The sequence below is a fragment of the Mustela lutreola genome, chromosome 9, assembly GCF_030435805.1.
Source record: "Mustela lutreola isolate mMusLut2 chromosome 9, mMusLut2.pri, whole genome shotgun sequence".
In the NCBI taxonomy this organism is placed as follows: Eukaryota; Metazoa; Chordata; class Mammalia; order Carnivora; family Mustelidae; genus Mustela; species Mustela lutreola.
This window is the reverse complement of record NC_081298.1, coordinates 126,791,132-126,804,495: the sequence shown is the minus strand read 5'-3', so window position 1 is coordinate 126,804,495 and position 13,364 is coordinate 126,791,132. Positions and strand designations below refer to the sequence as shown.

At 42.0% G+C, this 13,364-nt stretch overlaps 1 protein-coding gene across 14 annotated transcripts in view; it reads right to left on the bottom strand.

Moving 5' to 3' along the window:
* Positions 1-13,364, bottom strand: part of DTNB (dystrobrevin beta) — a 236,291-nt gene that overhangs the window by 31,038 nt on the left and 191,889 nt on the right. For 10 of the 14 annotated variants that reach the window (XR_009344378.1, XM_059132459.1, XM_059132466.1 and 7 more), the window contains 3 exons: positions 12,376-12,489; positions 6,621-6,717; positions 1,246-1,266 (listed from right to left, as the gene is read on the bottom strand). Coding sequence is in view for 13 of the 14 variants with exons in the window: in XM_059132459.1 (XP_058988442.1) it covers positions 1,246-1,266; positions 6,621-6,717; positions 12,376-12,489 (232 nt within the window). In the remaining variant the exon portion in view is untranslated. The remainder of the gene's footprint in view (positions 1-1,245; positions 1,267-6,620; positions 6,718-12,375; positions 12,490-13,364) is intronic. The other 4 variants (XM_059132460.1, XM_059132464.1, XM_059132455.1 and 1 more) reach the window with 1 other exon arrangement.

Below are 13,364 nucleotides of genomic sequence, written 5' to 3'. Positions count from 1 at the left end.
GCCCCTGTGAATGTACCTACTGAGGAAGTGTCATAAGGTCAGAGCAATGAACTATGTGTGAATGAGGAAAACAACAAAATTTCCATTACAAAAAGGAAAGAGAAGGCAAAAAAAAGACCAAACTTTTGTTACAGTAAAGCCACTGAGATTTCTGGGTTATCTGCCTAACTTAATCTCATAATCTGTCTTTGTTTCCTCTTTCTGACAGTGCCTCTCCCTTGCTCCTTTCTTGCCTCCCTTCATTTGATCTCTTCCTTCCTTTCTTCTTCCCTTTATTATTTCATTGTCCTAACCAAAAATAAAAAATACAATGTTATATATTCCAATTCTTAATCTAAAACAAGGATGTTTGTTTTTTGAAAAAGAAATGAGTAAATTTTTTGAATTAAACATTTCCTATTTCTATCTCTTAAAATTAAAGCCCTGAGGTGAATTAATAATCAGCTTTACCTTGTAAAAAAAAAAAAAAAGTATGCTTTGAAAACCTTCTAATGTTACATCCATATACAGTATACTATTGTGGATAGACATTGACATACATATACAGTATACTATTGTGGATAGACTCTCTATTGATTTTCTTGTGGGTTAAAGTTTATCTGGAAAAATGGAAACAAACATAAAACTTTCCTAAACACCATGCAATAGCCATGCAGCTCAAAAACCAGATCTCCTCCTGGAGCCAACTCTGAACAGGAAATCACTTAGGTCATAACCAGTCACTTAGTTTTCACTGGTAACTTTGTTATAAAGGCTACTGGAGCTGCAGCATCCAGAAGCCTGTTCAAGACTACAGGATGTTTGGAGTCATCACAAAAACTACACATTGCCATGCACAATCATTCACGACAAAGCATTTAGACCTGAGGTCACCCCCACAGCCCTGAAAGTTGTTTCGAGCAATAAAAGTCACTCTAGACATGAAGCAGCAGAGAATGCAAAAGCAGGAAAATGCAGTCGTAGCCTGGCTAATCATGCGTATTGAACTAAACACAACAGATATGTATTTCCAAAAAAAAAAAATTCAACAAGCTCTCATTTGAAGTAGGAACATGCTCTACTAGGTAAACATGATGTGGACTTTCAGACCATTCTACACCACCACAGATAGAGCTGCTGTGGGTTTTACACATAACTAATTCCGCAGAGATGAACTTGAGCAGGGAGCAGAGGAAAAGGTACGTAGCAGTTATGTGAGGGAAAGAAGACCATGCAAAAGGAGTGAGAATTCCCAAGTTCACTTACTGCCTGCTTTTGCTCTTCCTCCTAGAGATGTTGAAGATGAAGAAAAGGAAGAGGAAAAAAGGAAAGAGATTAATGCCCATCACCACAAACATTTGGAAGAAACAACAGAAGAAACCAGCAGGCCAGGTCCCTGGGTTTAGAGGCCAAAGGCCCTGAGCGCCACCAGGGAACCATCAGCCGGACAGAGTGAACAGCACTCTACCCTACCCAGTTCATTCAGTGCTAGCTTCTAGCGCTGGGAAACCATCTAATCCAACTTCCTCATTTACAGACCAAGAAGGCCTAGGGAGCCTGACTTGCCTGAGGTCACCCAGCTGTTTAGGGTAAACTGAAAGAAGTAACTCAGTGAGGCCTCCAAACTCCAACAATCAGTCCATGTCACCATCCCCCATATTCAAATGTGTTAGCTATATTTCTCTAGACTGTCAGTGCTCAAAGCAGCAGCCGCACCTGGAGACTTGTCAGAGATGCAAATTTGGGGTGCCAGCCAATACCCCCCGAATCCAAACTCTTGGGGTGGGTGGGGCACGGCAACGCATTTCAGAGCCTGTCAGCTGATTCTGACGCCTGTCAGATTGGAAGCCACGGGTCTAAAAACTTCCCCCAAACTAGCAATTTCACTTGACCACAGATTCTCTTATTTAGTCCCCTTCTCTCCGTTTGCTTTTGGGCTTCTTTGTAGGGTTTTTTTTTTTTCCCCCCAAGGACGCACATGCTTCCCCATTCCTCCAATAAACTGGGAATTGCTTCAGGGCTCCAAGAGGCTTCTGGAAAAAGAACTCTTGACCTCAGTTTTTCACTAACTCAACACAGGTTCCTTTAGTACTTCTTAGAGGCATAAAGCACTGGAAACATGAAGCTAAGGTGTGGCCTCTCTTTCAGAGCTTTCCAGTGACGGTGGGCAGAGTGGGTACTCGTCAACTCTGAGCTATCCACATGCACCACTACAAAGAAGCCCAACAAAGACGAGATAAACACTTCCAAGTTTCTCTTTCCTCAGTCCTCGGCTCTTCAGCTACTCTGTCTTTTAACGGGTCTTTTTGCTGCTTCTTCCTGTGCTCATCATGGGTAACTGTGGTCAGGGAGCTTCTGCTCTTTGCCCCAGGTGCGCAAGTCTAAAAGCTGTTGCTATGGTTCTATTTAAATCGGAGCCATCCGTGCGGGCTGTCTTCGCTGAACATGTGTGTGGGAAGTCTTAGGGAAGGACGAGAGCTTCTGCTTCCACAGAGTCTGCAGATCTGGGGGCCATGGTGAGAATGACTTCAGAGGGTCCCAACCATTACAAAAAGGAAAGAGAAGGCAAAAAATTTGGAAAAAAACAATTTTGTTCCTGCAAGGGAGAGACAGGGACTAGGAATTAAACGGGCACCAAGAACTCTCTTAAGGAGACTCCAAGTCAGCACAAGACGATGTTCTTGGTAATCAGAGCCAGCTGCTAGCTGCCTGACCGTACTTATACTCACAGGATCCCAAGCAAAGAGGGGCCCTGAGCGTGAGCTGAATTAGCCTTACAAAGTCAGCACCTTTTAGCTACTGTATCTGGTATGCTTGGCTCTGGTTAGAAGGGACAGGAATTCTGCAGTTGGGAGGCGATCTCCCTTCCTGGCCAGGCTTCCTTGTGAGGCAGAACACTTTTCTTCCATTCACTTGGCAAGGCAGACAGCCATAGGAAGAGTTATTAAACAATGTAAAATGTGTTTTGATTCCTGGCACTCAGTGTTGACATGGACACTGAAATGCGGGGGAGGGATGAGGCAATGCTGACGGGCTGAAATTGCAGCTGCGGTCAGAAGACCAGGATGAAGGTTCTCAGAACTGTTTCTAAGACACCTCCTTATTTTCACTGTTTTTTTTTTTTTGTTTTGTTTTGTTTTGTTTTTCCGGTTTAGTATTGGAGGTAACACTGCTTTGGCTCAAGAGAATAAGGAAATTTCAGAAAGCAATGCTTCATGTTTGCACATCTGGTGACTCTGCTATGGACAGCTTGTCCAAAGACATGACACCATGAAAAGCTGCAGAAGCCATGTGCCAGGTTAGGATGGGAGAGGCACACAGGGCAGCCTTTCCCGGAGTCAGAGGCCTCTGCTGTACCCTGGGATTAGAAGGGTGCAGGCTTTGATAAAGGGTTGCTTAGGATGGTGTTACAGTATCCCAACTCACTGGAAGTTATTCCGATAAAACCTTGAAGGCTCTGTCAACACAGTAACAGGTCAGATACAAGGTCCTGGAACTTTCTTGCTACCAGTCAGTAAACACTGACTGATGGCAACTGGCACAGCTGATTTAAAGGAAGTCATAACACCGTAACTAAAAAATGCCAATCTAGAAGAGCTTATGTCACCTAAAAACATGTAAGATTCTGCCACGTGGGGGATGTCTGGTTAGGTGGCCATAACCACTGCAATTATCTGTATGAAAATTTATATTCTAAACCTTGCTCGCAAATGAGGTTGAAATCCAAAACTATAGAATTCACCTGGTGACTATGTTTTAAAAGACGTATTGGAAAAATGGAAAATGAAGCAGAAGAATATTGGGAACATGATTTATAAAGTGAAACACCAATATGCAACTACTTCCAGATGAAATAAGTTTGAGACAGAGGTCACCTAAATACATTAATCAGGGGGAAAATGGAAGGAAAAGATATATGTTCTGACCATACCTGGGTGTCAGTCTATATTATGTCATTAAGAAAACAAAAAAGAGAAACTATTAAGAAGGTCCCTGATACTCCTTGGTGACTGGGACTAAATCTTACTCATCACCAAATACCTAGACATGATATTTAGGAACCAATATTTTCTTATTAAATACATGTATGATTACTTTTTACCCTGCCTTACTCCCCAAAATGATTTAAGATTAGTGTTGATGAATTAATAAACAATGATGACACTTCCTATGTATGCTTCCTTAAATTATCACTTTTCAGATAACCAGACAATGTACATTATATTTCCCTGACCAGTAGAAAGAACTTGCTGTGAAATGGAAATCACTGTGTGGTGTATCTTAATTTATGAGTACCCCACCATGTGGTTTTATTGTCCATTTGACTAAGTGCTTACAGCTGTTTTATGAGAGAATTAAATGCTAACACACTGAACATCAATGAAGGCAGGACAATCCTTTGAAATTAAAATTAGGATTCTAAAGTGTACTTTTACTATGGGTTGGTGAATATTTCTTTTTAATAGTAGGAAAACATCTTTGAAATTTTAATGGAAGTCAATGATTCCTACGGGTGACCTTATAGGGGTGCATATAATACACAAATTAGGATTGTACTATCATCCTTTTAGGAAGCTGGACTCTAGAGGTATGAGATTTTCAAGTTCTAATCAATGGATAAAAAGACAACATTCCTGGTCTGTGTTACAAATTCTTCCTCCCACTCTGAATGGCCTCAGCCTATCAGGTGAGTAAATTTTAAGGCATTTAAGAAGCTGGCAGGGGATTCTGCAAAATGGGGCACGAGGATCCTGCTTCTTTTACTGTAAGACAATAGCTAGAAATACAAAGAAACTCAGGGGTTGTGATCAGAGTTCCAGGCATCAGCTCATTCTGCTTAGCCCTTGAACACAGGCATCAGAAGTGAACTACAAGGTCAAGTGATATACATGGGGCTCTGAACCAGGAACTCTAAGAACCATGAGGACCACCCAGCTGATGAGAAAGCACACCACTGTACTTTGGGGAAATATATTCTGACCTCCTTTCAGTTTGCATAAATCTTTTGCCTTTCACAAAAATTACCGTAGGGTACCTTCCCATCTATGTTTGGGTAATGTCTAGAGCATTTTACTAAGAGGAGTTTGACCCAGGCAAGGGGTGGGTGGATCCCTTTATTTCCTGACAGCGGACTATCCCACATGACAGGGCTTTCAAAGCCCTACACGATTCCAGAGGTTACAAGAGCCAAATGCATTTAAATACATCTCTGCTGCCTTGAGCGGGAGACAAGACTGGAGTAGCTGGATACCTGACAGCTATTGGAGGGATGTGGGCCAGGTTTTACATGTAAAGTTTTCTTTAAACAAGACCCACCTAGACATGAAATATTTCTTAGGAGAAATTCTGTTAAAAGGGTTAATGTAGAAACATGTCCATGCAAAACCCAAATTCCCCGGGACCAAAGCTAGGGAAAGAAAAGAAAAAACAAAAAAACAAAAACAGAACAAAACAAAAAAAACCCCTCAGCTCGAGACTTAAAGCAGAGATTGTGTTGAGCAAGTCACGAGTCAGTTTAAAACACAGACACTACATTTACCCAAGCTGCTAATGCCACTAACTTCATCATGAAGGGACTCGTCTAGAATAGAGAAGTTGAAGAAAAGTCTCCAAGCTGATGTTCTCTGGAGCCACCACTCCTATTCTGGACCCTGTCACTTACTTCCGACTGGATGGTTATATTTGTCTCCATATCTCCTGTAGCTTCTCCCTTCTCTGATCTGCTCTACACATTTTCCCAAAACATTATTTCCCAAACCTTCAATGACTCCCCTACCACAGGATTAAATCCACTCCCCTTGGCCTGGCTTTTGAGGTACTCCACACTGTGTGATTTCCACTCTGGCTTGCCAACGCTGTGTCACACCACAAAATGCAGTGGTTTACAGCACAGGCACAGAGACCTAAGGAATTAGCAGCAGGAACAAATGTGCTCTGGTATGGCTGCTCCGTATCTGGGTAAATATTTCTGTCAAATACCAGTAAAACTGTCTAGGTGAGGACATTTAAATGCCAAGCGTGCCTGCCTCTCTCTCTCTCGTGGGGTGCAGGGGCTGTAATACATGCTTCAACAAAAACAGTGAGATCTGAATCATCCCAGAGTTACTTAAGTCCCAGTATAAAAACCTAGAGCTGATATGCTATTTTGTTCCTCCTAATAAATTTATTCGTTAGGATGAGTCTGATTAGCTTGGTTTGCTGCTGTAATACTTGCTAAAATAGGACACTTCATAATGGTTACGCATTTAGGTGGAATATCTGAAAACCTGTCTTAAGAGAAACTTGAAACCGCTGAAAAAGATTCATGTATATATAGTTAATATCCTGTTTACAAACCTTTATATTTGTTCATAAAAGCAACTGCTCAAGGACAGGACTCTAGTTCCAGTTGCTCATTTTTTACCATCAGGCTTCACACTAGTTTCGACGACTTTGTGGAGTCACGGCTAACTTTACCGGCGGCGGTATTTCAGCTTTAACTGAACCCGGTCCTGACAACCACAGGGGAGGCAGCGGCGGAGTCCGCGGTGAAGGGGAAGAGAGGCTGAGCGGAGGGTGGGGAGGCCGGGAGGCGGGGCATCGGGAGGCGGGGCACCGGGAGGCGGGGCACAGGGAGGCGTCTAGCGGCCCCGCTCGCTCACCTTCAGCAGCTTCATCAGCCCTTCCAGCTGAACCATCAGCTCGCGCCTGCTCTCCTGCAGTGCCGACATTCTCTGCTCCAGCTCGTCCTTCCTCTGCCTGTCCGAGGGGAAAAGCCCATCAGAAAGGGAACTCTGAAGATAACGGGACTTGCAAATAAAGGTCCAAGCCAAGATGAAATGGCTTTTGACCTGATTCTGCTACTGACCAGGGTCTGAGACGCTGAGCAAGTCATTTAACCTCTGCTACGTCATGTTAGAAAGTGGTGATAATATTTGTTTTGCTTTCTTTCCTTTACTGGTGTGAGAATAGTATGTAAAAATGCTTCGGAAAACACACAATATTGATATAGCAATACAGAGAAAAAGTATTATTAATATTATTAATAAGGCTATTTAAAAAAATTCCTCAGGAAGTCAAATACCACATTTAGAAATAGTCCAAATTTAAACTGATAGTGAGAAAGTGTATGAAAACTGCTCGGCACCAGACGCCAGCCTCAAGAGTGTGACTGACATCAGGGTAATTGTGTCTAAGAGAATTCACTTGTTCCTGAGGACAGATTTCATGTCGATTCTAGCTCAATATGTTCCCAAAACAAACTTAAGACTGTGGTCCATAAATGGTTCTCTTTCCTGATTTCTTCCAGTTGTCATGGCTAAAAACTTTGGTCCTCTTTAATACTTTTCTGCTTCTACCCTATTCTTCATCACCCAATACAGATGATTCGTTCCTAGAAATTTATGTGTTTTTCTCTTCCTATGTCTCTCACTTTATCCAGGCACACCTTACCTCACATATACAATGGTCTCCTATCTTGATTAATCCTGATACCATCATTATGGAGAAATGGAATAGAAATCAGGAGACTTGAGGGCCACCATTTACTAAATACTGCAACCTTCAACAAGCCACATGCCCTATAAGAGCCTCAATTTTCTCGTCACTTAAATGGGACTAATTATAAACAATGGCAGTATTTTGAGGATCAAAAAAGATATGAAAGTGTTCCATGACTCTATAGGGCTGCTCAAAGAAAAACTGTTCATTTCATCATCCTATGAAATAATCTCAGTAGTAGAATTTCTAGCATCTCTAACTCTTGCCTTGTACAATCTATGCCTCCGCTGTCCACTCTAGTAGCCACTAGCCACACGTGATTACTGAACACTTGAGATGGGGCTATTCTAAATTAGATGCACTGGATCTCAAAACCTTAGTGTGAAGAAAAAAAAAGGTAAAATATCTCATTAATATTTTTAATGTTGATTATTTTAATATATTTTTAACATTTAACATATTAATATTAATAATAAAATATAATTTATATCAATAATCTATTAATAATATATAATATATATTATTGAGATAATATTGAGATAGTATTGAGACAATAATAAATTGAGAGTTAAATATTAATATTTAACATATTTTAATGTTGAAATGCTAATATTTTGGGTAAATCAGGTTAAGTAAAAGGTAGTGTTAAAATTAAGGGCACCTATTTCCTTTCAGTTTCTCATTGTGGTTGTTAGCAAAGTTTTAATTACCTATGTGGCTCACATTACATCTGTGTCAGAGCGCGCCGCTCCAGACCCTACCTACGTCCCTATCCCTAGTGCCTCACCTCTACTCCCTTCCATGTCTGGATGTCTAGTTAATGGTTCCCTTTTACCTAAACCGATCCTATCACTTCAGACTCAGCCATTCCTCCCTTCTTCCAGATGTTATTCACTCCTTAGTGTCCAACCCACATGTCGCTTTTCCCAGGAAGCTGCTCCTGATGACTTCAGCAGGTATCAGATCCTGCTTAATTAATCACCACAGCAACTGGAGCTTCTCTGTGGCACTTGGTTTCTTTTACCTTGCGTTGCTGTCATTCCTATCATGATGCAAAATCCTTGAGGTCGGGGGAATGAGTCTTGGGGTGCACCGAGTGATTAAGAGACTATCACGCCTCCAGGATGTACCCAGTTAACATCCAGCAAAGTTAACCCAATCGCAGTTTGAAATCCTCTGAGGGCTTCCAATCACCCATCACATAAGGCTCTTTAGAATCTGGCCTTAATTATTCAACTAATTTTATCTCTATCACTGGCACTTTAAAGATTAATGCAAGGGATGCTTGAAACAAATTCTTAGCTCCAAGACTCCTTCCCTTGTCTGAAATGTATCATAGTTATTCGGGGGATCATGCTGAACCCCAAATCTACTTCTTCTTCTTTTTTTTTAATATTTTATTTGACAGACAGAGATCACAAGTAGGTGGAGAGGCAGGCAGAGAGAGAGGAGGAAGCAGGCTCCCTGCTGAGCAGAGAGCCCGATTCGGGGCTTGATCCCAGGACCCTGGGATCATGACCTGAGCTGAAGGCAGAGGCTTTAACCCACTGAGCCACCCCGGTGCTCCCCCCAAATCCACTTCTAACCTGAAATGTTTTCTCCCAGATTCCGTCCTCATTATCCTTACCTTTCATGGTCTAGCTCAACTTCCACCACGTCCATGGGTCTAACTGCTTCCAGCGTGTGTATGCGCATTTCCCTACTTATATTCTTTCTTAAGATTTTACTTTTTTATTTGAGAGAGAGAGGGAGATAATGAGCAGGGCAGGAGGAGAGGGAGAAGCAGACTCTCTGCTGAGCAGGGAGCCCAATGTAGGGCTCGATCCCCCGACTCTGAGATCATGACCTGAGCCGAAGGCAGATGCTTAACTGATTGAGCCACTCAGGAGTCCCCACCTACCTAGATTTCTTACAATATAGTTTCCATACTACTTACTAACTCTATATAGTATTAGTTAACTGACTAGAAAAGTATTTCACATTTCTCCCCCAAACTATAATATGAAATTTTTAAAAAAGATTTTATTTATTTATTTGACAGAGATCACAAGTAGGTAGAGAGGCAGGCAGAGAGAGAGGAGGAAGCAGGCTCCCCGCTGAGCAGAGAGCCCTATGTGGGGCTCGATCACAGGACCTGATCATGGCCCAAGCTGAAGGCAGAGGCCCTAACCCACTGAGCCACGCAGGCGCCCCTCCAAAACTATATTATAAATTTTTAGGATGGAATCGTTTTCTAGTCTTCATATTCCCTAAATTTCTAGTGCAGTTATAAATGCAATAAAAAGAAACTGACTCATTCAATTTTCTAGAAAGTCTTTCTTCCCTTTACTTTTAAGACTGGATGCAGGACTCTTTCCCTGTGCTTTGCAGAACCAAGTAATTATAATATGTGGTGAAAATGAATGAACTCCAGCTACAAGCAACAACATGGAAGGGTCCTGAACTGTAATACTAAGGGGGAAAGGTTCCACTATCTTCATATAATAACATTTCTCTAAAGCTCAAAAAAAAAAAAAAAAAAGTAAAACTAAACACTTTACTATGTGAGAATACACATCTATTTGATAATACTGTTTAAAAAGCAAAGGAATGATAAACCAGATTCTGGATAGAGGTGAGCTCTGTGGGGAAGGTGGAAGCCAGGAAATGGGGGCACTTATACATGTTTAACAATATATGAGTAGGATGCGGGTTCATGTGTGTTCATTTTATCATTATGCTTCATATGCTTTGTCATATATGCTATTGTAATGAGTGTACCATTAAAAATAATAATCCAAGAGGAAAGACAACCCTGGTGGTCAGGATTCATAAGCACTAATTCTAAGAACAAAATTCTCCATCTACTTTCATTCTAGGTAGGTATAGTACTAGCTGGGTATTGACAGCTGCTGGATTCGTATATATTAGTCAAAACCAGAAGGATGTTAGATACCTAGGAGTGAACCTTGCCCTTTCTATGTCTTGACAAACAAAAGTTCTTAATATAAATACAGATGAATTTACCAACAACTTTTATGGTTAGTTAAGCGCCTGCTTTCTGCTCAGGTCATGATCCCAGAGTTTGGGGATCAAGCCCCATATTGGGCTCCCTGCTCAGTGGGGAGTCTGCTTTTCCTTTCCCTCTACTTTTGCCCCCGAATTCCAGTCATGCTCTAAGAAATAAGTAAAATCTTTAAAAAAAAAAAAAAAAAAAAAAAAAAAGGACATTCCCTACATTTTCTTCCCAAGTTTTAAAGTTTTGTCTTCACATTTAATCCATCTGGTGGTATCTTCTCTATAGGGTGAAGCGAAGAGCCAGCATGTTTTGTCTGTAGCATAACCAACTGATCCTGCACACTTCGGAAATAGTTCCTCTTTCTTCCGTGATAATGGAAGCTGCTTTTGAGATTAAATACTTCCTGATTTCTCAAGAGTTAGACCCTTCTTGGATTACGTTAAATTCTTGCTTCTTCCTGCCTACATGCCAAGACCCCCCCTAGATTTAGCCCTTTGCCTAACTAAATCTCTGATATTTTTAGACCCCTCTGGGTTAGTAAAGGACTTTTAGCAATCCCACTTCCAGCAACAGTTAAGACTGGAGTATAACCATTTTTGCTTTGCTAGACATAAAATACTTACTTGTGCCTGAGCTGTGGTGGGGAAATGGAAAGTTCTATCTTATGCTGGGAGTTTAGAGTTATGCTGGGCTTGAGTCAGCAGCATACCGTCTCACAGACTTCCTAGTGAGTGTAGCACCAACCTGCTAACATCCCAGGCATGCAACAGAGGACTGCACAGCAACCAAATCCTCAAGCCCAATTAAACATAGAAACTAAAATGAATTTTCAGAAGAATGGGAATCTCTGTGCCTCTAATGATTTTCACCTGCAGTTTTAATTCTTTATGACTTATTTATTGATGATATAAATCTAGACAGAAAGACAGTTATAGAAAAACAATATTCTCTATTCTTTAGGAAAAGAAATCATGGTTGGGAAGCTAAATGACTTAAGCCAAATGAAGAATTAAAAAAGGACAGCTATAAGCAGAATAAGTCAATCAAAGAAAGACAATTATTTATCAAATGATCTCACTTATAGGCAGGCTTTAAGAAACAAAACAGAGGATCATAGGGGAAGAGAGAGAAAAATACAACAAGATGAAACCAGAGAGGGAGACAAACCATAAGAGATTCTTAATCATAGGAAACAAACTGAGGGTTGCTGGAGAGGAGGGGGATGGGGGGATGGGGTCACTGGGTGGTGGACATTAAGGAGGACACGCGATGTAATGCGCACTCGATATTATATAAGAATGATGAGTCACTGAACTCTGCCTCTGCTACTAATAATACATTATATGTTAACTTATAAACAAGGATAGCTGTGCAGAATCCCAGGTGATAGCACATTAAACATCAACTGTGGAATGTCAAATGTTAAAACCTCCACAGAAAGAACCCACTCTTTGGAAATTTAGAGGTCTGGTGAAGAGCAGGTCACTAACTTAGTGTCTAAGATGTCTCACTTATCAGAGAGTATACACACATCTTTCTAAGATTAATAGGAAATAAGACCCTGATAGCTTTGATTGGCTCATTTTCATGTTAACGCTCTTCTAGAAGATTTTTCCATTCCCTCCAAAATAGCAACTGAGTGGGGGCTGAAGCTGCTCTTTACCCCTAGTCAGACCCTGTGACCTTTAGTCCCCCAGCACTGAAACAGTTTCTATTTATGTTGAAGTGGGAAGATCCCACAGCCCTGGTGCAAGGGATTCCCATGTGGTTTTGTGTCTGAGGTAGCAAGCACCCTTCTCACTCAACATAGTTCTGCTCTATGAGGCACCAGAAGAATATACTCATAGGACAGAAGAGCACTAGTCCTGCCAAGACCCTCTTCTGTCTTCTGCAGACAGTGGTGCAGTATCCCTTCTTACCTCAGCAGCCGCAGCTCGGCCAGCAGTGTGGGGTTCTGCTGCGCCTTCTCGGGGGTGGGCTGGGAAGCCTGCTCATGCTCCAGACGGAGACGCTGGATCTCTTGCAGGATCTCCCTAGAGAGGACAGATGAAAGAAATAGCTCTCTTTCCTGTCAGGACTTCTAACGCTAGTACAGTGGCCTCTACCAATCTTGTTCTGTTTCCAAATGACCCAGATGTGAAACAGCCACCTTCTGAACACTGCTGTATTTTGTATTTCCTCAATGAAACAATCCTTTGTGGTAGAGTCATATAAATACTCTTCTCAAGAACTTGAAAAATCTCCACAAAAAGAAAACAATCACTAGAATGGTCTGTTCGTTTCTAGGGAAAAGATAAAAGAACTCCCCGCAACCTCCTAATGTTGGTCCTATGCTAACTACCCCCCCTCATACTGTCCTACCCCACCTTGTACTCCCCAACCTCCATACCCCCCACCCCCACCCGTCTTTGTTTCTCTTCTTTCTCTTGAGCCACTGAGTGACAACAGCTGCCATTTCTATTTCCTATGCCTGTTATGTTACATCCATTCTCCTCCTGGTTTCTGCCTCTCAGGGCATACTGGTATACTGTCTGGTCTCCATGCCTGCCTGCCTGTCTGCCTTCCCCCATTTATTTATTTTATTGCATTTATCTATTTGAGAGGGAGAGAGAGAAAAAAACAGGCAGGGGGAGCAGGAGGCCGAGGGAGAAGCAGTCTCCCCGCAGAGCAAGGAGCCTGATGCAGGGCTTGATCCCAGGACCCTGGGGTCATGACCTGAGCGGAAGGCAGACGTTTACCCAACTGAGCCACCCAGGCACCCTCCTCTGTGTCTTTAAATGGCTTTGTGGTGAGAGACCAGACACACAACACAGTGGGCCCGGATAAGATGACTAGACAGAGTAAAAGGGGGTTGGAGTGGAAAAGGGAATCACGGGAGGGGAACTGGTGGTGGGAGAAGGCACTGGGG